Below are 24,583 nucleotides of genomic sequence, written 5' to 3' on the forward strand. Positions count from 1 at the left end.
CCCCAGGTCCCAATACTTCATTAACAAAACATTTTATCAGTGATCTGTTTGTGAAATTCATCTATCAGGTCCACAAAAACAAAAAGCTGAGACAAGTGCACTGCAGCAGATTAAAAAAATTCCAACTAGCCACGTATTTTGAAGGCTCTTTTTGTAGAATGATGCCCCCGAAACGTCAGTATGTACCTCATGGCTAAACGGAAACAGACAACCACTTCCCCAGTGTGGCTGATTTATGAACCTGACTGCAAGTACAATGTAAAAATAAACAAATAAGTCACTCTATAATTTTACTGGCAATACTACTGGAAAAATGCAGTTCCCAGTTAAACTCTACTAATAATGCAGTGAAAAAGTAGCAACACTACCATTAAATAGCCAAACTGGGGTTTTTGTTTGTTTTTTTGGGTTGGGGAAAGGGGGGAGGGTTTAAATTTAAGCGAGCAGCCTAGCCTTCAAAGAGAGACCACATTAGCCACCAGTATTTGGCACCTTTACAAGCAGGTTACTAAGCAATCCTCTTCAGAAAGCTGTTTTGACACAAATGGGTTTTAAATGCTTTTGCAAGGCAGAGGTCCTGACTCTCAGCTTTGTAGCTTTTTCAGCTATTAGTCTGAGCACACCTACCCTCCAAGCTAGCTCAGATTACCATCTGCAGAATCTAAAACTTAAGTGTTTGATCAGAAAGAAGCCACAAGAATTGCCATACCAAAACAAGCCTGGAAACCCATCTATTCTAGTTTCCAGATGCTAAACAAAGCCATATTAAATATGGGAAATTAAACAGCTGTCTTTTTTTGGTATACTGTCCTAGTTTCCAGCATTTAGAGGTGTCCAGAACTACAGACTGAAGGCAAATCGCACCTCTCCTTAGATCTACTTAATCCCTTCTAAAATCCCATGCATTTCTGACCACAGCATTCTGCAACAGTGAGATCCATAATTAAGTTTTTCTGTGCAAAAATATTCCTCCATTTCAAACCTATCACCAAATCATTTAACAGGATGGCCTACAGAACCTGTCTCATGGCTTTGGGTTACTTTCTGTAGTTGTTTTCTGATTTTATTTTCAATTTTGACATTTTAATCTATCCCAAGGTGACGTGTATCACCTTCCTTGGTCTGTCCTCACAGAAGCTGCTCCATATGTCTGATCATCTTTACTCTTCCTTTTTTGCTTCATCTGTTTTTGAAACAAGGTAACTGGAAAGGCACATGCTATTTAGGGCATTTGGACATCATGCATTTACATTTTATTTTCAGCTCCACTACTACTACATTATCTTTTTGACAGACAAGCAGCACTGAACTGGTATTTTCAGGTAATGGAGCCTAGAAGCTTCCTCAATTGGCAAGAGCTGTGTTACTCCCTGGGTAATTCACATTACTATGGTGATACCCCAGGGACATCACTTTGCACTTATCAATATTTAATTTCAATGGCCATTTCACTGGCAAAATTACGTGCTCAATATCTTCCAAAACTCATTATTCAGATTAGCCAAAACTGAAGGTGGCAGATTTTAAATAAGAAACAAACTGGAAAAGGCATCAAATAGTGAATGAGTGACAGAGTTTCACCACACTGAGCAGCAGGTACCAGATCACTTTTATCTGCATGCTTGCTGTTGCCTTCAAAGCTTTAACTCCCAAGTCATGACTTCCTTCTGTGGGGAAGGATCAACATACTCCATTTATCCACTCCAACTGCCCCTGCTCACTTTAAGAAGTTTTCGATGTTTGAAAAATTATTATTAATTTTTATGCTTTTAGCACTTCTGTCCCCCATGTAGCCTGCTAGAAAACTTTCCTTATAGCTTCTATCTGCTCAGGACAGAAGTTTGATGCAGCGATCTACAGTATCTCAGACAAGCCTTACAGTGCATTAAAAATACTGCCATCACAATACTTTCCTCCCAGTATGAAAAACACATTAGTTCAGCAAAAATCAGCAGCACAAAGTCTAGTTGGAAGTCAGTCACTACTGGTGTACTCCCGGGGTCAATACTGGGTCCGGTCCTATTTAACATCTTTGTTAATGACCTGGATGATGGCACAGAGCATACCCTCAGCAAGTTTGCAGGTGAGACAAAACTGGGAGGAGTGGCTGATACACCAGAGGGTCGTGTTGCCATCCAGAGGGACCTCGACAGGCTGGAGAAATGGGCCAACAGGAACCTCATGAAGTTCAACTAAGAGAAGTGCAAAGTCCTGCACCTGGGGAGAAACAGCCCCAGGCACCAGGACATCCTGGGAGTCACCCAGCTGGACAACAGCTTGGCAGAAAAGGACCTGGCAGACACCAGGCTGAACACAAGCCAGCAACATGCCCTTGCTGCAAAGGCGGCCAATGGTATCCTAAGCTGCATTAGGCAAAGCATTGCCAGTAGGTCAAGGGGGGGGATCCTCCTCTTCTACTTATCGCTGGTGAGACCACACCTGGAGTACTATGGCCAATTCCAGGTGCCTCACTACAAGAGACATGGAGTTACTGGAGAGAGTCCAATGAAGGGCCACAAAGATGACAGAGGGACTGGAGTATCTGACATACGAGGAAAGGCTGAGAGAGCTGGGATTGTTCAGCCTGGAAAAGAGAAGGCTCAAGGGGGATCTTGTCAATGTGCATGTATCAATAAACACCTGAAGTGAGGGGGCAAAGAGGATGGAGCTAGGCTCTCTTCAGCGATGTGCAGTGACTGGACAAGAGGCAATGAGCACAAACTGAAACATGGGAGGTTCCCTCTGAACATCAAGAAACACATTTTTACTGTGAGGGTGATGGAGCACTGGCACAGGTTGCCCGGAGAGGTTATGAGGTCTCCATCCTTGGAGATATTCAAAAGCCATCGAGACAGGGTCCTGGGCAATCAGCTCTAGGTGGCCCTGCTTGAGCAGGGGGGTAGGACAAGATGACCTGCAGAGGTCCCTTCCAACCTCTACCATTCTCTGTTGCTGTGATTCTGTAATTTCATAACTGAGTTCCTTTAGAATGCATAGGCAAATACAACCTTCCACTAGAAATGTATTTTTTGTATTTTTATTTGTATTTTTGTATTTTACTGGTTTACTAAAATGCTTTTTACCCGACATTTCACTTTGAAAACGTTCCATAAATTTCTCTGGCTTACAGAAGGGCTCCTAACCTCCATTGTGACCACCGCTGCAATGATCATATGTGAGTGTTTGCTTATAGATCTTACTTTTTAGACTTAGTATGCTTAAATTTAGTATTTAATAAGGTTTTAAAGAAAAGATCACTAATAACTATTTAAAATAGACTAAGAATATTGGTGGTACTACAGCACGTATCAGTGACCATTACAAGGCAGTTACTGTAAAGATAGATTTAGGATGTTGGCTGATGGGAAACACAAGAGATCGGAGACAGAAAACAGCCAGGGCTCTATAAACACTAAAACAGAAGAGAATGATCTTGGACTACAAACTACTTGGTAGATTGCCTTGTATTATATAGATAAATCATTACGATGAAATAATCATAAAACAATACAAGGATCTTGCACTGAGACAGTGTTCTTCTAGAACTAACTAAGCATTCATGGCAAAATTTCAACGGCTGCAGAAGCTCTTGAAACCCTCCTTGATTCTTCTCCAAGTTTAGAGATTGTTAGTTATGATTTTCTGCCCTAATACGTTAACTATGAGTACTCCTCCAAACTGATATTTAAAGAGCTTGTTTCTTCTATGTTTGCCTCCATTTAGCATCCATATTCATCAGCTCAGTATATTTTTACATGATCATATGACATGAATGCTTCACATACCACATACACTGCACTGCTCCTTCTTCAGTCATTCTGTTGCATAATGAAGATTTTTATTTCCATCATTCACTGGCATGAAAGCTTTACCCCGGCACTCAGCTCACAGCTGATGTTTAAGTATCCAACAACACCCTAGCTATCTGCACTGACTTTTCATGGTGTTTTTGTTTGGTGTTCTTTTATGCTTTTTAGCAAGGTATTTTATTTGGCATGCCCTAATAAGAGTTTACATGCAACTGTCCAGTGCTTATACGCTTTTTAGTTTTCCTGATTGCTGTACTTCTAGTTTAAGGAATCTTCACTTCTAGTAATTACCTTTTCCTCCTTTCCATCTTTTTACTCGGTGTTTAAGCGTCTGCTAATTCTGTGAGTTTACATCATTTTCATTTCACATGATTTATTAGTTAGCTTTCTACCCAAATCAGATCTGTGTTCTTTCCTGAAATCTCCCCCCCTTTCCCCTTGACTTAAACCAAAATTATGACATCCCTAGCATTACAAACTTCACCAGAACAAACTTCAAAGTACAGTTTACTCACGTTTCCAAATGACTCTTGAGCTGCTCATAGACCAGTATGTTATTACATTGTTTAGCAAAATGCAGTGCACTGTTCTGATGCTTTGACAAAATGTTACAGTCTGCTCCGCTTTCAATCATAAGCCGCACTATATCAGAATTCCCTCTTTTACAAGCCTGTGCAGAAAGTGAGAAGATGGAAGGATGGACAACAATGACAAATCCCCTGTTAGACCAGAACATAACATAACATAACATTGGAGTAAGCAGAACTGTAGAAATGAATTAAAATCCAAAATTGGTTATAATTCAGAAAACAAGTTTAGGTTTTTGCTCTGCAAATGCTGATACAACTCAAAACTCAGGATCATACTCCATAAATATTTTATCTTTACACAGGCAACACTACACAACTGATCTCACAGAACCAGCAACACTCAGGATTACCAAGTAGACTTAATTGGAGGGGGGGGGGGAGATAAAACAACCCCAGAAGTTCTGTGAAAACATCTAATCTGCTGGAGTTCAGTAACTGTAAACTTTCTTACAATTGTTTACCTGAATAAATGCGTTTCTGCAGAAGTATTCAGAATGACTAAAGTAACACTTCCAAGTGCCTGTTTCTAGGAATCTCAGTTCAAATGGTACTTCAGGTGTGCGGTAAAGTAACAGAATTTGCCCCAAAATGTTATTTAGCTATGCTAGACAGTCACCATTATCAACTGCCTAAGTGTCCAAGGCTGTTTGCTCAACATTACTCACAGCAAGAATTTCAGGGCATGTCAACCAAAGACTTGACAGAAGTACATGAAAGTCTGAAGAAAGCTTTACTTTGAAGAATGCAAACACATGCTCTTGGTCACTTGTTTTCAAACGCTTCAACTCAGACAAATTAGGGAAAGGCACAAGAGAGATACATTTCTATCTTCATGAGGCATTTCAGAAGTTAACTTCTGAAGTTTGTCTCAGCTCTGAACTTTCATCTGTGCTTTCAATCCATAATCTTCCATAAACAAATAAACCCACTTGCCCTCCCTACAAAAAATCCACCAAAAAAAAAAAAAAAAAATCACACACCACCTCAGAGACAGGAATTAAGTGCCAAGACTTTTGCTTCCCCCCCCCTCTTTTAAGAAGCATGACCCGATTCCTAAGGATAAATAAGAGTGACTTGATAAACACATTTGTATTTTTATCCACACGTAGCTAAACTTTTTCCAGTAAGTTACTATTCTTTGTATCTGCAGAGCAAAAGAAATATCTGGAATAAGTCACTGTAGGCTACCAATTAGAAGAACGTACAGCTATGCATCAAATACTAAAAAAACCCTTAAAAACAATGAAGGTCAAAACTGAGGTTCATGGAGGCAGCCAAATTACGAAAAGTTTTTGGACTGAAGTGGCTGAGGAAACCACAAGTGTGTTACCATTTTCTTTACAGAAAATGTGAATTCCCCACTCCTGCTAAGCCTTGCAGAGCACAGAACAGAAACAACACCACATTGTCTTGGACAGAAAAGCTTTTGTAACTTCTTCTGCAAACAAATTGCCTTAAACAGCCTACATATAAATACAGCAAGTTTATCAGGAAGGAGAACTTTGGTGAAATTATCTGACATAAACAAAAAAACCTCTAAGAGTAGCACAGACTGTTTTAAGGGTCTTAGACTTTTCCCATTATAACAAACTAAAATAAAAAAAAAAAATTTCCTTTGTGATGTTGGGGAGTAAAAGTGCAGAACGGGCAGTGGGAAGGAGACTGCAAACGTGTTATTTCTGGCCTGTGATGAAATGACAAGAGTCAATCACAGCAACACCGAAGTGAAAGATTCTCCTTTCTGGAATTTTTTTCTTCCTGCTGATTTTCTCAGTTTTAAGACCAGATCTGCATTTCTTTGAGCCAAACAATGAAGAGGATTATGAGCCACATTCACTGTATGCTGATAGCACCTGCATTTATTGTTTAGATATAACAGTACATTAAAAAAGTTATTCTAGGCAATGTTTTAATCCCTAAGAGTAGTATTTGTATTTCAAATATAGTACGTGTTCCATAAATCAACTCTACAAATATGCTTTTAAGTTTTACTAGTTTTTGCAAAAAGTATTTACTATTAAGACATATCAAGACAAACAGTGAATTTACCTTCATTAAAGCAGTTTCACCACTGCTCTGCTGCATGTTCACATATGCCCCAGCTTCCAGAAGAATAGCTACTGTTGTTAGAAAATTCTGAAAAAAAACAAAACCACAAAACAAGTAAGTAGAAAATATTGTGGTTTTGTTTCAGAATATAAAGTGACGTTTATTGAAAACCCATCAGTAAAATCCAAAGCACGAGGCATGACACAATTAACATTGTTTTCTCCCATGGTTAATAAAGAGCAATTCAGACTTGGGCAAGTAGATGGCAACGAGTATTTAAAAGCCTTTTTTTTTTCCTAAATCTTGCAGCAGTTAACAGCACAGGAAGAAAACTGTATGTTTGCATTAATCACCAAACTGGAATCAAGCTCCCTTTTGGCCTTGTATGTACTGTACATGGGAAAACACATGAACCAACCTGACCAAAAGCCCACCCATGAAACATCCTCTAACTTGCTAGTCCAGTTGGTGTTAGTTTGAGAAGGGCTTGCCACTGCCTCCATATCCCAACTCTCGAATAGTAAACCCTGCTTAATCAGCAATTTGCTCTCAAAGTCTCCCAAGTTTGGATCCTCTGTAGCCAGTGATCATAACAAGCAATTCTAACACAAGAACTTCAGCTCCCATGACAGACAAATTCAGAGATATCCTTTGCCTCCACTTTCCCCTCTAGGTAACCAGCCCTACAATATTCTCTACTCAGGCTATGGTTTGTGGTCAGAATTTATTTACACTACAGTAACCACAGCCGCTGAAATTATGCTGTTAAGGTCACCCTGCTATATCCTGCTAACTACTTTTCGGGCATCATCCGAGGGAAAAGAATTGTGTACAACTTTTAAACATACGTAAAAGAGCCAAGAATCACAAATATGACAACAACCAAGCCAACCTTTTCAGCTGCGTGTATCAATGCAGTTGTTCCATTTTTCTGTCTACCATTAACTTTAGCTCCTTTCCTGATTAGGACCCGGAGAAGGTCATCATGCCCACCAGCAGCAGCATGCATTACTAGGGTCATGCCACTTGAGTCCTGCAACAAGAATCATTGCCATTAAAAAAATTTTAAGAAAATAATAAAAAAAAACCCCAAATATTTTCAGATAAATCAAAGCCACAACACAAAAATTGCAAGTGTGTCAACAGGTTTCACAAAGATTCCCCTTCCTGGCAGAAGAATTCACACACATGACTGCCAGATAACAACAAACTATCACCTCCCACTTCCCTGTCCAGAGGCCTCACAGGCTGAGCTCCACAATCTGCAAAACCCGTAACATTCCAAGGACCAGAACAAGGAGGAGGAAAACCAGAATAAGCCAGAAAGCAAGGCAGCAAGGTACTTGACGGTGGGGAAGACGGCAAGACAGTGGAAAAAGAAATCAACAGCCACTGGAGGAAAAACACAATGGCTCAAGTCAGCTGCTACCACATCGCTGCTTTTGGATTTTATCAGAGTGTAAGTATGAAGAGACTTCTCTGAGTGGCCAGTCTCCTCACTCATTCTTGCATTTTCCACCAGACACTACAATTCACAGAATACATGCTTGCCTCAGTAGTTCATTTGGCATTTTTTCTACTACGCTACAGAAATCTTAGCATAATGTATACTTCTCAAAATGCTACATAATTGTCTCGTGCAGACAACTACACAAGACCACCAGTGAAATATTGATATCAGAGATTATAATCCTCAAACATTGAGCTATAGTACTATTTAATAGGAAAATAGATCCTTGAAAGAAAAACTAGTAAGAACACAGCTGATTAAGAACTGGCAGAAAACTAACTACTCATTAAGTGGTCCCAGTCTGTCAAACAGAACATTCTTTTTTTATTTTTATTTATGTATAGATGTTTTACACAGTTTAGCCACTTGATCCGATGGGTATCATTATTCCTTATAGCACGTAAAGTTCTAAATTTAATATTCAGTTATACCCAGTGGGCAAATCTGCTGCAAATCCAGCTGCTGGAATGCTTCTATCAAACTACTTTTATCAAAATTCATTTTTTCTTTGGAAGAAATGGATAACAAGTATTGAAGCCTTGAATTCTATACTCCCTCTTCTCATCTTGTATGTTTTTTTTTTTTAAGGTGACACAGACATCTGCTACTAGCAAGAGGAGAAAACTTTTCAATCAATCCAAATTCGTACTCTTCCCTCCCACACCCCTCCAATGCTTCTATTGCAGAAAAATTACCTCTTGATCCAGATTATACTCCTCATTTGAAGAAAGTGCCATCTTTACTGTCATATAATCCCCACTTTTAACAGCATCCCTCAGGAGAGCTAGAAAGTAAATTCAATGCAGTTATAGATATTTCACTTTGAAACACCAGCTAAGAAATGTCCCTTCCTCCCAGCAACTACTCACTACTTGATATTGGTTCTGTTGACACATGATTCTCATCATCTCCATCAAGATGCTTCTGAAAGTCTTCTAATGTCAGCCATTCTAACTGCATGTCCATACCCAAACTCAAGACTTGTTGCTTGCCATCTATTGCATATTTGATTTTATGGGAGAAAAAAATGTAAAATAAGTAATAAGTAACTTACAAATTTCCAAACCATTCATTGCTTGCCATTGCTTCAATGATCAGCAGCTTAACATACTACTACTTTACATTCAAATAAACTCTGGAAGTCAGCGTGGAATGGTTCCAAACAATGAAGGCTACATTACAAATGGACATAAAATGCTTTTACTTGAAACAAACCGTTTATCTGTTGTAATAAATTAGGCTGAAGTGATAAGAGATGATGCACTCTCCATCACTGTAATAACAGAAACACACTGGAAACACACTGAAAAGTTATCAGTGAGTTTCAAAAGAAAACATCATTTCAGCCTCCTGGGGAGACAAGAATTGGAGCACTAAAAGATACAAGCAGGAATGGAGAAAATAGTAACTGCCAGTGCTCAACCTTCCCCTGCATTTGTTTCTACTGCTCACCAGCGTTCTCCATTTGACATACATCCACTACTTCTCGATCACCTTCTGCAGCAATGTAAGTCCATGTGTCTGTTTCATCTCTTATGTTCCTCCTTTCCTTGTACACCTTGCTGCCTTTTGATTTTAATTCTTCTATGAATTTATATTCTAGCGAAGATTCTTCTCTTTTGCAGTTATTCTCAGAATATTCACTTTTTTCTTCTGAAGCTACATTAAACAAGTCAAATGCACTTTTGATGTCCTTAAAGCCTAGAATATTAAGACAGTTACCAAGAGTGACTACTTGAGCCACTAAAGACTATTGCATAACAAAGTTTAAGTGAGTGACCAGAGTCCATTTAGAAAAGGTCTGATCTCTTTCCATAAGTTAATCATTGCTGAAATGCAGGAGCAAGCTTAACCGCATCAGCCAAAAATCAGGGAGAGCTAGTTCACCTCCAGCTACCGTGGCAAGTCCGAGTTCTGATTGCTTTCAACATGGTACCATCTTCTTTTTAAGAAATGTAGTTTAGAATTATGCATAAATTACTACTTGGAAAATATGGTTCAGTATCTTTGATGAACAGACGAAGGACACATGCTGTATAAGGAACAATAATTAATCATTCTGTTTGTTACTTTTTTAAGCATTGTAAGCATCTATGCTACTTTCAGTGAAAGATGTTTCTCTAGCAACAGCTATTTGAAGCATCATAGCTCCTCCTATATCCATTCATGATTATCAAAGGTGAAGTTACCTAGTTTTCCTCAGTTCATCCTCATCACAGTAGTGAGGGAATTTATCCTGAATAAAATCATCCAGAATTTTACTGACATCAAGAGTGGTATCATTAATACTCCATTATACTATTAAGAATAGAAATACAACCTAGACATTTTTTCTTCATGTATCAAATCATCCAGTTCTGGTGATATTTTAAGGGTTGTATAATGTAACTCATCATTGTGGCTAATGCAAGAGGCAAGAAGTTTGCCTGATGGGAACCTCTACTAGTTTTTTCTAAACATAGAAAGTGCGTATTCATAGTATCATCAGAACACTTCCGGAAAGAGCCAATAGTTGGATGAACTCCATGCTTCATACATGAAAGTACATACAGCATTCTCATGAAGCATATATTAACAAAGCCATTAAACAGCAGACTTTTGCTTCCTAAAATAAAAGCAGAAATTCTTCTTTCTGTAATGTGTTATAAAACTATACAATGTCCACTCTTTAAAAAATAAGAGAAGAATGTCCGAAAAGGTCTTTCCCTTCTCTCTTTTAAGCAGTTAGCACTTACTTTTTAGGCCCTTTTGTTCTTTCCTGCTCTTGTCTTCTTTTTCAGACTCTTTTTTTTGAGATTTTTCTTTTGTTTCAGTTTTCTTTATTTCTTTCTCCTGATATTGAGAACAAAGATCAAATTAAAGTGGTAGAGAAAAAATGGAAACTAAACTCCTTTCACCAGTCCAATGATAAAATATATTTAAAACTAATACTACTGAAATGTGTACATAACAGACTTGTGAACATTCCTAAGAAAAGAATTAAACAGGTGAGTCAGAAGTTAAGTGTGTGAAGGCTTCTTCCATAAGAGAATAGGTGTTATTTCCAAAATAAACCAACTTCAATTCAGATTTTTACTGCATCCCAACCATGAATAGTGCTTTATGGCATGAGGTGCGGATATGCCAAAACCAGCATTCTGAGGAAATTAAAATTCTGAACTTTTCATTTGTTCCAAATACTGAACCTGAGCAAAATGTAATTATTTCAAAGTATTTAACACCTTTGTAGCACCATATTCAAAGCAGTTACGATAGCACTGACTTGAACCTTAACTGAGAAAACTTGACAGAAGGTTCCAAGTTTTCCAATTCACACATAAGGAACATTATGGCAACAGTCATTTGTGGAAAGACAGACACTCAGGAAAATCCACCCAAACCTACCATATCCATGCACAAGACTGAGCTTAGCAATATCCAGTATCACAGAAGAAATCTATGGTAAATGTAGATATATCATCAAATTCGCCAAAATAGAATTCAACCGCCTCCACCAAAGGTTGCCTTTCTTGTCCTGTAATCCTCCCTCTCCATTCAGCCAGCAAATTCCAAACCACTGAGTAGTGTGACAAGGCTCCTTAGCATGGCTTTGTATCAGCCCCGACACTAACGTGGTACATGGAATAGCATAAGCTTTCTGAAAAACCGCCCCGAAAGTAGTACCCACAAGAACTACAGACTGAATTTATCATTAAATCATAGAATCATTTTGGTTGGAAAAGACATTTAAGATCATCAAGTCCAACTGTTAACCTAGCACTGCCAAGGCCACCACTAAACCATGTCCCTAAGCACCACATCTACACACCTTTTAAATATCTCCAGGGATGGTGACTCAACCACTTCCCTGGGCAGCCTGGTCCAACCCTTGACAACCCTTTCGATGAAGAAATTTTTCCTAATAAACCTCCCCTGGCACAACTTGAGGCCATTTCCTCTTGTCCTATTGCTTGTTACTTGGGAGAAGAGACCAACACCCACCCTGCTACAACCTCCTTTCAGGCAGTTGTAGAGAGCAGTAAGGTCTCCCCTCAGCCTCCTTTTCTCCAGGCTAAATAACCCCAGTTCCCTCAGCCGCCCCTTGTAAGACTTGTGCTCTAGACCCTTCACCACATTCACTGCTGTTCTTTGGACATGCTCCAGCACGTCAATGTCTTTCTTGTAGCGAGGGGTCCAAAACTGAACACAATACTCAAGGTGCGGCCTCACCAGTGCCGAGTACAGGGAGACGATCACTTGCCTAGTCCTGCTGGCCACACTATTTCTGATGCAAGCCAGGATGCTGTTGGCCTTCTTGGCCACCTGGGTACACCGCTGGCTCATATTCATCCAACTGTCGACCAACACCTCCAGGTCTTTTTCCACCAGGCAGCTTTCCAGCCCCTCTTCCCCAAGCCTGTAGCGCTGCCTGGGGTTGTTGTGACCCAAGTGCAGGACCCAGCACTGAGCCTTGTTGAAGCTCATACAGTTGGTCTCAGCCCATCAATCCAGCCTGTCCAGACCCCTCTGCAGAGCCTTCTTACCTTCAAGTGGATCAACACTCCCACCCAACTTGGTGTTGTCTGCAAACTTACTGAGGGTGCACTTGATCCCCTCATCCAGATCATTGATAAAGATATTAAACAGAACTGGCCCCAATACTGAGCCCTGGGGAACACCACTTGTGACTGGCCACCAACTGGATTTAACTTCATTCACTTCAACTAAAATAGATGAATTTGGTGTATCATAAGGTGTTAGCAGACCTGACACATTCAATGATTTTTCTCACCCTCTCGCTCCCCTCCACAAAACCTCAGCTTTTGATCACTGACATGATTAACTAGTAGCACAGACAGCTGTTAATCCCAGCAGATGCCCAGTATTTAGGAGGGGACCCATAACTTACTAAAGGGATTACCAGGTATTTGCTACACTGAGGGGCTGTTAAAATCTGTAATCCTGATTTTTATTCCAGATTTCCAGTATTGATCAGATGCACAATGTACACTGCACATTTATTTTTGGAGGTAAATCAAATGGAAAGAATGATTCTGCATGCAAACTGACTCCGAACAGAAAATACTGGATTATAAATTGACATGACAGTGTTCTGTAATCAGAGCTACAAAAGGAAAGACAGGTAGCTGAAACACACAATGCTTTTATTTGAAAAGAACAACCTGCTTGGGCCAACAATTTAGTGAAGCCAAAAAACCTCCAGAACTCTCCACCAAACCCACCCATGTATTAAGTACACAGCTGCTCTGGAGAATAACTAACCAGTTACAGAAAACATTGTTTAAGCCTCCTAGACTTAGGAAAGCAAAAGAGCAGAACACCTTCCTTGGTACCTTGGAGCAAGACCTTCCATGGAGCACGACCACGAGAAAGGCATATAGACAACTCTTACTGAGAGTGCTGGCTGAAGAGCCATAAGCAAACCAACTTGCATCTGCTCTTGATTTCTCCATGTTTAGGGTGACAGAATTTTTATAATACTAGTAAGTAAAACAGAATGCCAAAGATTTATGTGATTATCATCACTGATGAATGCTATAGCCCCAAACTATTACTCAAGTATTTTCTCATAAAGGGCCATACAATTTCAGCTAGTTAAATAACTTTCTGAAACTGGGGTATGCCTCATAGTACTTGTTTAACCTTGTTTACAAAAGATTTCACCACTAAGCTCCTGCAAAACCACTATTTTCTGTGGCTCTACTCTGAGATTATGCCACGTAATTCTCTATCCCCAAATCAACTTCCTTATGTTTAGTGGCCTACTCCATACATACAACAATCTTAAACAGAGGAACACAGCTGAACCTACAGAAGAAACTTGCCGCCACAGAGTTATGGCCTCAGAAGAAGTGGGATATAATCCAGTAAGCATCAAGGTGTTTTGGCTGCAATCCTGTTACAATCAGAAAGAGGTTTCTCTGAGCAGCCAAAGTTTTATGAGCTGCAAACTGTATTAGAACAGTCTGAAGCAGCTGAAGGAAATGATATTGTCAGAAACATTCCAGAAATATTGGGGGGTTTTTCCCATTAATTTTTTTTCTTCTTTTACCTTTACCATACTGCTTTTCTTAAAACATTACTGTATTAAATAAGGAAAAATAAATATTCCAGTATTTGCTTAGCTCATTTCTTAGAACAGGTACAGCATTTGTAATTAATATGAAACCATGTCATGAAACTAAGCATTTTCTATAAGCACCCCAGGAATTCTAACATGACAAGCCAGCTGCACAATTATCTTGGAGACTTGGGCTTGGAAGTGATTTCAGCATTCCAATTCTCAGGTAGACACTAATGCATGTAAGGTATGACAGAGTGGCTGGCTTTTGAGAGAGATCAAGTGTGTGCTTTAGCTCAAAAGTGCACTTCATTGTGCAGTGCTGGATGGACAGTTGCTCAAGACTGAATGTCTTACTACACAAGTAGAAAAAAGTCAAACTGAGGCAATTGTTGAAGTGCGGGGAACAGAGCTAAAAATGACAGTATGCTTTGGAGGAACAGTAAATTTCATTCTAACTAAGTACACATAACAAACAGAAGAAATTCATACTTTCATATTTAAAGACACTCTTCTCTCCTAAAGTGCTCCCTCCTTTATAGTGTTCAGAATCGAGAAATTTTTCGGTCTCCCCTACACATTGTCACTGGGCCTTTCTTTAGCTTCATTAACTTTCCAATTTGTATTTTTCTCTTTGCCATCACAAACAGTAGCCTTTTAAGATATCTGTACCTCAAAGATGTTTGATGTAATCCCCAGCCCCCACCCCAATGCCTTAATATTGCTTACCTCGCCAGCTGAATCAGTGGACTTGCGCCCTCTTTCATCAGCACTCAATTTCAAACCCTTCTGCACTGGTGAAGGAGCAGGTGACACTTTCTCCAACTCTCCCGGTACCATTTTTACTTTTTCTTGACCTTTTTGCTTTTTGTGCATGCTTTTCTTCTCTAAATAGATATCTTGAGTTTCCACTTTTCTACTTTCCTCTTTATAGTCTTCAGCTTTCTGCATTTTTTTCTTCTTTCTTTTAACTTTAACATCAATGCTATCATCTTCATTACTTGCTGATCCATCAAGATACCTATCAGCAATGGAATCTTTGTCAGCAATTTCTTGTTCCAAACTCTCTTCTCCACTTATTACCTTTTGCTTCTCATCTTTGTTTTCAGAATTTAAGTCTGAATTTTCATTATCAGTTCCTTGAGAAAATATATCATCTAGAGTACTTGATTCTGAGTCAAACTGAACATCTCCATGCTTCTCCCTCCGTGATTTTTTATTTTCCTTAGAATCTTCTTTAGATTTTGTTTTTATATCTTTAACTTCTCCCTTCCTTTTCTTGATTTCTTTAGTATCTTCTTTCCTTTGCTTCTTTGGGTCCTTTGAATCCTCCTTGGTATCTGAAGTCCTTTTTTTTGGTTTGGAATCTGAACCCAAAGTCTCTGAGGAATTTTCACATTCTGTTTTGGGTTTTTCTTTGAATTTTGCAGACTTAGACTTTTTCTTCTTCAGATCATCTGGACTTCTATCCTCCCCATCCTTTGACTTCTTCTTTTTCTTCTTTGGTGAAACATCATCTTTTGTTTCACTTTGCCAGTCACTGTCAGATTCTGCTTCAAATACATCATCATTTAGAGAGAGTTTCTAAAAGGTAGAAAAAAAAAAAAAAGGATTGCTTTCCCCATTAAACTGCATCACTTTGGCGTAAAATACACAAAAATGGTAGTGGTGGTGCTTGGGAAAATTAAGTTTTTAAACAGTTTAATCTTTTTCTCACTGCAAACATCAATCCTCATCACCAAATTGGAAAATTTGTAACTACAATTCTAGATCACTTACCTAAATTACATTACTTGCTCCTAGGATGAGAATCAATACATAAACAAGTCACATAAACCAATCAGACATTCAACAACCAGATTCTAGAACAGAACTAAATCTGAACCTTTTTACATCAAAACCAATTAGCCTCACTAGATGACCTTTAAGGTCCCTTCCTACCCAAACCATTCTATGATTCTTTGATTTTGTAAAATTTCATAGAATCCTAGAATGGTTTGAGTTGAAAGGGACCTTAAGGATGATCTAGTTCCAACTCCACTGCCCCCCACTGAGGGGACACCCTGCACTAGACCAGGTTGCCCAAAGCCCCATCCAACCTGGCCTTGAACACTTCCAGGGAGGGGGCAACCACAGCTTCTCTGGGCAACCTGCTCCAGTGTCTCACCACCCTCACAGTAAATAATTTCTTCCTAATACCTAATCTAAATCTACCCACTTTCAGTTTACAGCCATTACCCCTTGGCCTATCAGTGCATGGCCTTGTAAACAGTCCCTCTCCAGCTTTCTTGTAGGCTCCCTTTAAGTACTGGAAGGCTGCTGTAAGGTCTCCCCGGAGTCTTCTCTTCTCCAGGCTGAACAAGCCCAACTCTCTCAGCCTGTCCTCATAGGAGAGGTGCTCCAGCCCTCTGATCATCACTGTGGCCTCCTCTGGACTCACTCCAACAGCTCCATGTCCTTCTTGTACTGGGGAGTCCAGAGCTGGACGCAGTACCCCAGGTGGGGTCTCACGAGAGCAGAGTAGAGGGGCAGGATCCCCTCCCTTGATCTGCTGGTCACACCTCTTTTGATGCAGCCCAGGACACGGTTGGCTTTCTGGGCTGCAGGCGCACACTGCCGGCTCATGTTGAGCTTCTCATCAATCAATACCCCCAAGTCCTTCTCCTCAGGGCTGCTCTCAATCCATTCCTTGCCCAGCCTATAGCTGTGCTTGGGATTGCGCCGACCCACATGCAGGACCTTGCACTTGGCCTTGTTGAACTTCATGTGGTTTGCACGGGCCCACCTCTCCAGCCTGTCCAGGTCCCTCTGGATGGCATCCCTTCCCTCCAGCATGTCAACCAGACCACACAGCTTGGTGTCGTCGGCAAACATGCTGAGGGTGCACTCAATCCCACTGTCCATGTCGCCGACAAAGATGTTGAACAGCGCCAGTCCCAGTACCGACCCCTGAGGAACACCACTTGTCACTGATCTCCACTTGGACATTGACCTGTTGACCACAACTCCTCAATTGCGACCATCCAGCCAATTCCTTATCCACCGAGTGGTCCATCCATCGAATCCATGTCTCTCCAATTTAGAGACAAGGATGTCGTGCGGGACAGTGTCAAATGCCTTGCACAAGTCCAGGTAGATGATGTCAGTTGCTCCTCCCTTGTCCACCAACACTGTAACCCTGTTGTAAGCAGCCATGAAATTCTGTCAGGCACGATTTGCCCTTAGTGAAGCCACGTTGGCTGTCACCAGTCACATCCTTATTTTCCATGTGCCTGAGCATAGTTTCCAGGAGGATCTGCTCCATGACCTTGCCAGGCACAGAGGTGAGACTGACTGGCCTGTAGTTCCCCGGGTCTTCCTTTTTTCCTTTTTAAACATGAGGGTTATGTTTGCCCTTTTATAGTCAGTGGGAACTCACTGGACTGCCACGACTTCTCAAATATGATGAAGAGTGGCCTAGCAACTTCATCTGCCACTTCTCTCAGGACCCGCAGATGTATCTCATCAGGTCCCATGGACTTGTGCATTTTCAGGTTCCTTAGATATTCTCGAACCTTATCTTCTCCTACAGTGGGCGGTTCTTCATTCTCCCAGTCGCTGCCTTTGCCTTCTGAGGCTTGGGCAGTGTGGCTAGAGGACTTGCTGGTGAAAACTGAGGCAAAAAATGTTGTTGAATACCTCGGCTCAGTTAAGTAGGCCTCCTGTTTCCTTCCAGAGAGGGCCCACATTTTCCCTAGTCTTCCTTTTACCACTGATGTACCTGTAGAAGTTTTCCTTTCCTTCCAGGCCCTTGGCGTACCTGGCCAGATTTAATTCTATCAGATTTAATTCTATCAGGGCTTTAGCTTTCCTAACCTGATCCCTGGCTGCTTGGACAGTTTCTGTGTACTCCTCCCAGGCTACCTGACCTTGCTTCCACCCTCTGTAGGCTTTCTTTTTGTGCTTGAGTTTGTCCAGGAGCTCCCTGTTCATCCATGCAGGCCTCCTGGTGTTTTTGCCTGAATTCCTCTTTGTTGGGATACATCGCTCCTGAGCTTGGAGGAGGTGATCCTTGAATACTCACCAGCTTTCTTGGGCCCCTCTTTTGGATTTAGGATGAGAATAATGTTGATAATACGCTAATGTTTTTAGTTGTTGCATAGTCAAGGACTTTTCAGCTTCTCATACTGCCCTGCTAATGAGAAGGCAGGGGGCACCCAAGAAGCTGGGAGGGGACACAGCCAGGACAGCTGACCCAAACTGACCAAAGGGATATTCCATACCATACAACGTCACGTTCCGTTTGTAACTGGAGAGTGGGCTGAGAGGCGTGGGAGCTGGGGGCCTGGCGTGGCATTGACTTCTGTGTGATGGTGTTTGTCTTCCCAAGTAACTGTTACGTGTGATGTAGCCCTGCTTTCCTGGGGATGGCTGAACACCTGCCTGCCCACGGGAAGCGGTGAATGAATTCTTTGTCTTGTTTTGCTTGTGTGTGGGCCGGGAGGCCGGGCAGCTGGGGGTCGTGCGTAGCATTGACTTCGGGTGATAAGAAATTGTGCTGTTCATCACTTGTTTTGTATATATTATTATTATTTTCCTTTCTCTGTTTGTCCTATTAAACTGTTTTTATCTCAACCCACAAGTTCTCTCACTTTCACTCTTCTGATTCTCCCCTGTCCCACTGAGGGGGAGTGAGCGAGCAGCTGCGTGGTGCTTAGTTGCCAGCTGGGGCTAAACTATGACAGTCCCTCTTCCCTCCAAGGCTTTGTCCCATGGTACCCTACCAAGCAGATCCCTGAAAAGACCAAAGTCTGCTCTCCTCAAGGCCAGGGTAATGAGCTTGCTGTGCACACTCCTCGCTGCCCTCAGGATCTTGAACTCCACCATTTCATGGTCACTGCAGCCAAGGCTGCCCTTGAGCTCCACATTCCCCACCAGCCCCTCCCTGTTGGTGAGAACAAGGTCCAGGATAGCACCTCTCCTCGTTGGCTCCTCTCACTTGGAGAAGGAAGTTATCATCAATGCATTCCAGGAACCTCCTGAGCAACCTGGTCTAGTGGAGGGTGTCCCTGCCCATTGCAGGGGGGTTGAAACTAGGTGATTTTTAAGGTCTCTTCCAATCCAAATCATTCTATGATTCTTTATGCCCTGCTGTGTTGTCCCTCCAACAGATACCAGGACGACTGAGGTCCCCCACAAGGACCAAGGCTTGTGAACATGAGGCTGCTCCTGTTTGCCTATAGAGGGCCTCATCCACTTAGTCTTCCTGGTTGGGTGAAGTGATATCTGTAATGTCCCCTATCCCTGCCCTCCCTTTAATCCTGACCCATAAGCTCTTGGTTGGCTCCTTATCCATCCAGCTGGTCATTGGCATAGAGGGCAACACCCCGCCCCCCCGTCTCCCCTACCTGTCCTTCCTAAAGAGCCTGTATCCTTCCATCTCAACACTCCAGTGCCATAATGTCTCCGCAATGCCAATATGGTCACAGCCCTGCAGGCATGCGTGCGTGCGTGTCTAACTCCTCTTGTTTATTCCCCATACGACCTGCATTTGCATAGAGGCATTTAAATTGGGCCCCCCATGAAGCTGACCTATAGGTTTCCCAGAAGCAGGGTACCAGTTTTCAAAAAAAAAAAAAAAAAATAATAATAATAAAAAAAAAAATTCTTACTCTTAATTTTCAAACTGACTGAGCAGTTTGAAAAGAAAAAGCCACATGCTGCCTTCTTGCGATTACTTTTTCTGTATTCCTCTTACCAAATTTAATGGTTAACATGCAAAAATTCATCTATCTGCTACACAAAGCAGGAAGGTGAATTGAGCAGTGCCCAGCTTCACTGACAAGACAATATGCATGTCGGAAGGCAAAGTGGGTTGTTTATGTTGTCAAAAACAAACTAAAATGACCATACATAATTTATATAGTTCCATTAAAAACTGAAATAAAGTTTAGATGGATTTAGAGTCCACAAGCAAATTTGTCAATTAACAAAAAAATCCCTAACCAGAGAGCAGCAACAATACTCAGTTTCACATGAAACAAAACACTTTTAGATCAAAGAGATTCTTTAAGTCTTCTTAATTCCATATCCCAAACATCTTCCCTTCTCCCTTCCCCCCCATCAGCAGAGCCCAGATAGGGAATACATTTTCAGTGTGAGATACTGGAAGGTGAAACATACCTGTATGTCTTTTTTAACAGGTTTAGGCTTATTGTCCACAATCTTTTTTCTGAATTCAAGCAGCACTTCTTTGCAGTCTTCCAAATGAATCTCTGGTTCCCAGGTATCATCATCAGAGGTATATCCTTTCCACCGTACTTTGTAGAGAATTTTACCCTGTAAGAAAAAACCCCAACATTTAATACAATACAGCATAGTATTGCATCATTTACTCAATTCTTGGGGATCTCAGTGGATATATCATTTTGTGTATACAGAAATGAATATAATGGGACTTCAAGTCAATATTGACATAATAATTCCCAGAATTATTTCCATCTGCATCACATACTGAACTAAGAAGGTTGTAAAACATTTCAGTAGTTGGAGTAGTTTTATCTAAAATATTTGTAATATCTAAAATTTGTTCAGAATCACAACTACAATGTACAAATCATAAATTCCTAGTCATTTTACTGAAATAGATTTTCTGACAGTTATGAAACTAATTTTTCCTAAAGTTTTCATATTTCGTCTCTAAAAAAATTCAACCTTGAATTGTTTTTCTTTGCTGAAGAAGATGATATAAAACCTTAAGATTTATAATACATTCACATTATTCACCTAGATTTACACTGGAATTTATAATTTATTATATTTGTAATCAATGCTACTTCTGATAAACTGAAACACCAACAATTAGAAAAAAACACCACCACAAATGAGATCAAGTTAAATCTAGACAAAAATCTGAGCGTGTGCATCTCAGTGGAGTTAATTACAAAGATTTTAGTAAAAGATTACATACGAAAGCCCTAGACCAATTGTTTCAACAGTATTCAACTTTACTATAGGATGAAATTGCACCTTTTAGTCTCTATCTAGTTTTTTCACTAGGTTAGAAAGTTTTTTACCATTAAAAACCCCTTAGCTTTCCACCAAATTATCTCTTGCCTTTCTCCTAAATTAGTCTGAATCCTTATGTTTCTCAAGATGGATTCCTTTTCTTGCTGAGAGGCAAAGCTTATTAGCTTGGACTCAGCATGTAACTGACATAGCCAGACAAGTGGCAACTCAGGGCCTCCTGCACCAAGCTTAACTGAAAAGCAGAGACATGTCCTATGAAATCAATGTGGTCACCTTTAGTGATTAAACCTGCAGTCTCTTTAAACAGATATATGACAAAAAGCTAGTACTAAACTTAAGAAAATCCATTGTCCATATAAACCCCCCCACGCCTAACAATGAATATGAGGCAACACAGCCATTCATGAACTTATTTTCAAAAAAACCCCCAAAAACTCAACAAAAAAATAGAGAAAGTATTAGCCAATGTACTAAGGAAAGCACCTTTGGAGAGGCAAACAGCATCTCTTTGTGGTGGGCTGACCCTGGCTGAAGGCCAGGTGCCCACCAAAGCCGCTCTATCACTGTCCATCCTTAACTGTACAGGGGAGAAAAAGTATAACAAAAGGCTTGTAGGTCGAGATAAGGACAGGGAGAGCTCATTCACCAATTACCATCACAGATAAAACAGACTCAAAAAAAAAAAAATCATCTAATTTATTATCAAGCAAAACAGAGCAGAGCAATGAGAAATAAAACCAAACCTTAAAACACTTCCCCTCACCCATCCCTTCTTCCTGGGCTTAACTTCACCCCCAATTTCTACCTACTACCCCCGAGCAGCACAGGGGGACAGGGAATGGGGGTTACGGTCAGTTCATCACATGTTGTCTCTGCCATTCCTTACTCTTCAGGGGGAGGATTTCTCACACTCTTCCTCTGCTCCAGCGTGGGGTCCCTCTCATGGGAGACAGTCCTCCACAAACTTCTCCAACATGAGTCCTTCCTATGGGCTACAGTTCTTCACAAACTGTTCCAACGTGGGTCCCTTCCACGGGGTGCAGACCTTCAGGAACAGGTCCCCCACGGGGTCACAAGTCCTGCCAGCAAACCTGCTCTGGTGTGGGATCCTCTCTCCACGGGTCCACAGGTCCTGCCAGGAGCCTGCTCCAGTGTGGGCTTCCCACAGGGTCACAGCCTCCTTCAGGTGTCTCCACCTGCTCTGGCATAGGGTCCTCCACGGGCTGCAGGTGGATATCTGCTCCACCATCAACCTCCATGGGCTGCATGGGGACAGCCTGCCTCACCATGGTCTTCTCCACAGCCTGCAGGGGAATCTCTGCTCCGGCACATAGAGCACCTCCTCCCCCTCCTTCTGCACTGAGCTGGGTGTCTGCAAAGTTTCTCACATCTCACTCCTCTCTCTGGCTGCAAAAGCTGCCACTACGTTTTTGGGGGTTTTTTCCCCCCTTCTTAACTCTGTTATCCCAGAGATGCTACTACTGTTGCTGCTGGGCTTGGCCTTGGCCAGCGGCGGGTCCGTCTTGGAGCTGGCTGGCATTGGCTCTGTTGGACACGGTGGAAGCTTCTAGCAGCTTCTCACAGAAGCCACCTCTGTAGCCCCTCCGCTACCAAAACCTTGCTGTGCAAACCCAATAGACTCTTTCTTTCAAAAATAGATTGATAATGCTCTGAAATATCCCACATTGCTAATCAAGCCTTGACAAGGAAAGCTTCAAAAGAACTGCCATCTGACACTATTATATGTATTTATGTTAATAAATTTATAATTTTGCCTGAGCACCGTTAAACTTTGACGAAGTATATATCTATGTCATTAAACTTTAGCAATCAACTCTACTTACAATATTCTGTATTTTGCTTCACAGACATATACATAAATAGCCTATATTCAGATACATTAGTATAATACTTTTCCTCTTACAATTTAGCTTAACTATATACTCTTGATGTAGGAATGAAAGCAGGACCAACTAGATCAGGTTGGTCAGAAATCTGCCCAGTCAAGTGTATGTGTTCTGATTTCCCTGTGTTCCAGCTTGTGTCCACTGCCTCTCTCATCCTTTCACTGTGCATCTCTGAGAAGGATCTAGCTCTGTCCTCTCTACACCCTCCCATTAAGTAGATATATCACCCCTGATTCTTCTCTTCTTATGGCAGAGCAAACCCAACTCTCAGACTCCTGAGCTCCAGCTCCCTAAACTGTATTCATAACTCTTCACTCCAGTAAGTCTATGTCTCTTCTGTCCTGAGGAGATCAGAACTTGACACAGTACTCCAGCTGCATCTCAGCAGTGCTGAGAAGAGAGGAAGAAGCACATCCCTTGATCTGCTGGCTACACTCCTGGATGTTGTTGGCCGCCTTTGCTGCAAGAACTGCTGATTCATGTTCAACTTACTTGTCTGGGGGGACTCCCAGCTCCTTTCCCGCAAATCTGATTCCTAGCCAGCTGGGAGGTTTAGACTGGATATTAGGAAAAATTTCTTCATCGAAAGGGTTGTCAAGCGTTGGACCAGGCTGCCCAGGGAAGTGGCTGAATCACCATCCCTGGAGATATTTAAAAGATGCGTAGATGCGGCACTTAGGGACATGGTTTAGTGGTGGCCTTGGCAGTGCTAGGTTAACAGTTGGACTTGATGATCTTAAAGGTCTTTTCCAACCAAAACGATTCTATGATTCTGTCTGGTGGTACAGGGTTATGCCATTTCAAATGCAGGACTTCAGTTAGCTGCAGTTACTGTTACACCCTTGTAACTCAGGTACAAAATGAGTTAGAAGTCTTTTTTTATTATCAATTGAGAAAGCTGGATAGAATAAAGTCTAATGCAAATGTAAGACTATTTGGCTGTTGAATGGCTGTACATCCAGTACATGCAGACTGATACAAAAATGCAGCTTAAGTGAAGACAGGAAATTGATCATCATACTAAAGATACATACAAAGCCTTACACTCACCTGTCAACATTATTTTACTCAACAGCGTTATTTCTCTCCTCTGTATCGCTTACAAATAACAGAATACTTCCAAGCATTTTTATACTGCTGTAGCTTCTATGAGAACTAGTGATGGGTTGGAACGAACTCCTATGGAAAGCGGTATCGCCATGTCATTAAAAAGCAGTTAAGGTTACCCATCTCTACTGTGGAACATCACGATTTGCACTGGAGCCTGTTGTTTTAGTATAACTGTAGTGCAGTATGAAAGGCTTTCTAGATACAGATTTTCCAAACTTTTATTGCTTGTTCTCCTAAGTAGGACATGTTAGTATTTCATTTATCAGCAGGTCTGACTCCTCAGCCCAGTCCTAACACAGGAGTGCCGTCTCTCATGCTACCACTACTATCAGCTCCAGCAACATCAGGACTGTGAATGAAAATAGCTTCTCTGTGCGGTGCTCTCCAGCTCCTCCGCTTCTGCAACTGTGACACAGGAACACACTGACTGGTCTGATGCTGTGCTAGACAGTGGCCGACTTGGTGTATCTGCTTGGACTTTGTATCAGACTTGGGAATCTGCAACCTGGGAACTACTAGTCTAAAGCAGACTACATAAA

The 24,583-nt window shown here is 41.3% G+C and overlaps 1 protein-coding gene across 4 annotated transcripts in view; it reads right to left on the reverse strand.

Moving 5' to 3' along the window:
* Positions 1–24,583, reverse strand: part of MPHOSPH8 (M-phase phosphoprotein 8) — a 36,201-nt gene that overhangs the window by 9,662 nt on the left and 1,956 nt on the right. For 2 of the 4 annotated variants that reach the window (XR_008577038.1, XM_054824984.1), the window contains exons 2-10: positions 20,182–20,337; positions 14,749–15,603; positions 10,694–10,790; positions 9,411–9,659; positions 8,828–8,953; positions 8,654–8,742; positions 7,341–7,481; positions 6,449–6,535; positions 4,325–4,479 (exon numbers count right to left, since the gene is read on the reverse strand). Coding sequence is in view for 3 of the 4 variants with exons in the window: in XM_054824984.1 (XP_054680959.1) it covers positions 4,325–4,479; positions 6,449–6,535; positions 7,341–7,481; positions 8,654–8,742; positions 8,828–8,953; positions 9,411–9,659; positions 10,694–10,790; positions 14,749–15,603; positions 20,182–20,337 (1,955 nt within the window). In the remaining variant the exon portion in view is untranslated. Of the gene's footprint in view, positions 1–4,324; positions 4,529–6,448; positions 6,536–7,340; positions 7,482–8,653; positions 8,743–8,827; positions 8,954–9,410; positions 9,660–10,693; positions 10,791–14,748; positions 15,604–20,181; positions 20,338–24,583 lie in introns of those variants that run through there. The other 2 variants (XM_054825007.1, XM_054824996.1) reach the window with 2 other exon arrangements.

This window comes from Grus americana, chromosome 1, assembly GCF_028858705.1.
Source record: "Grus americana isolate bGruAme1 chromosome 1, bGruAme1.mat, whole genome shotgun sequence".
In the NCBI taxonomy this organism is placed as follows: Eukaryota; Metazoa; Chordata; class Aves; order Gruiformes; family Gruidae; genus Grus; species Grus americana.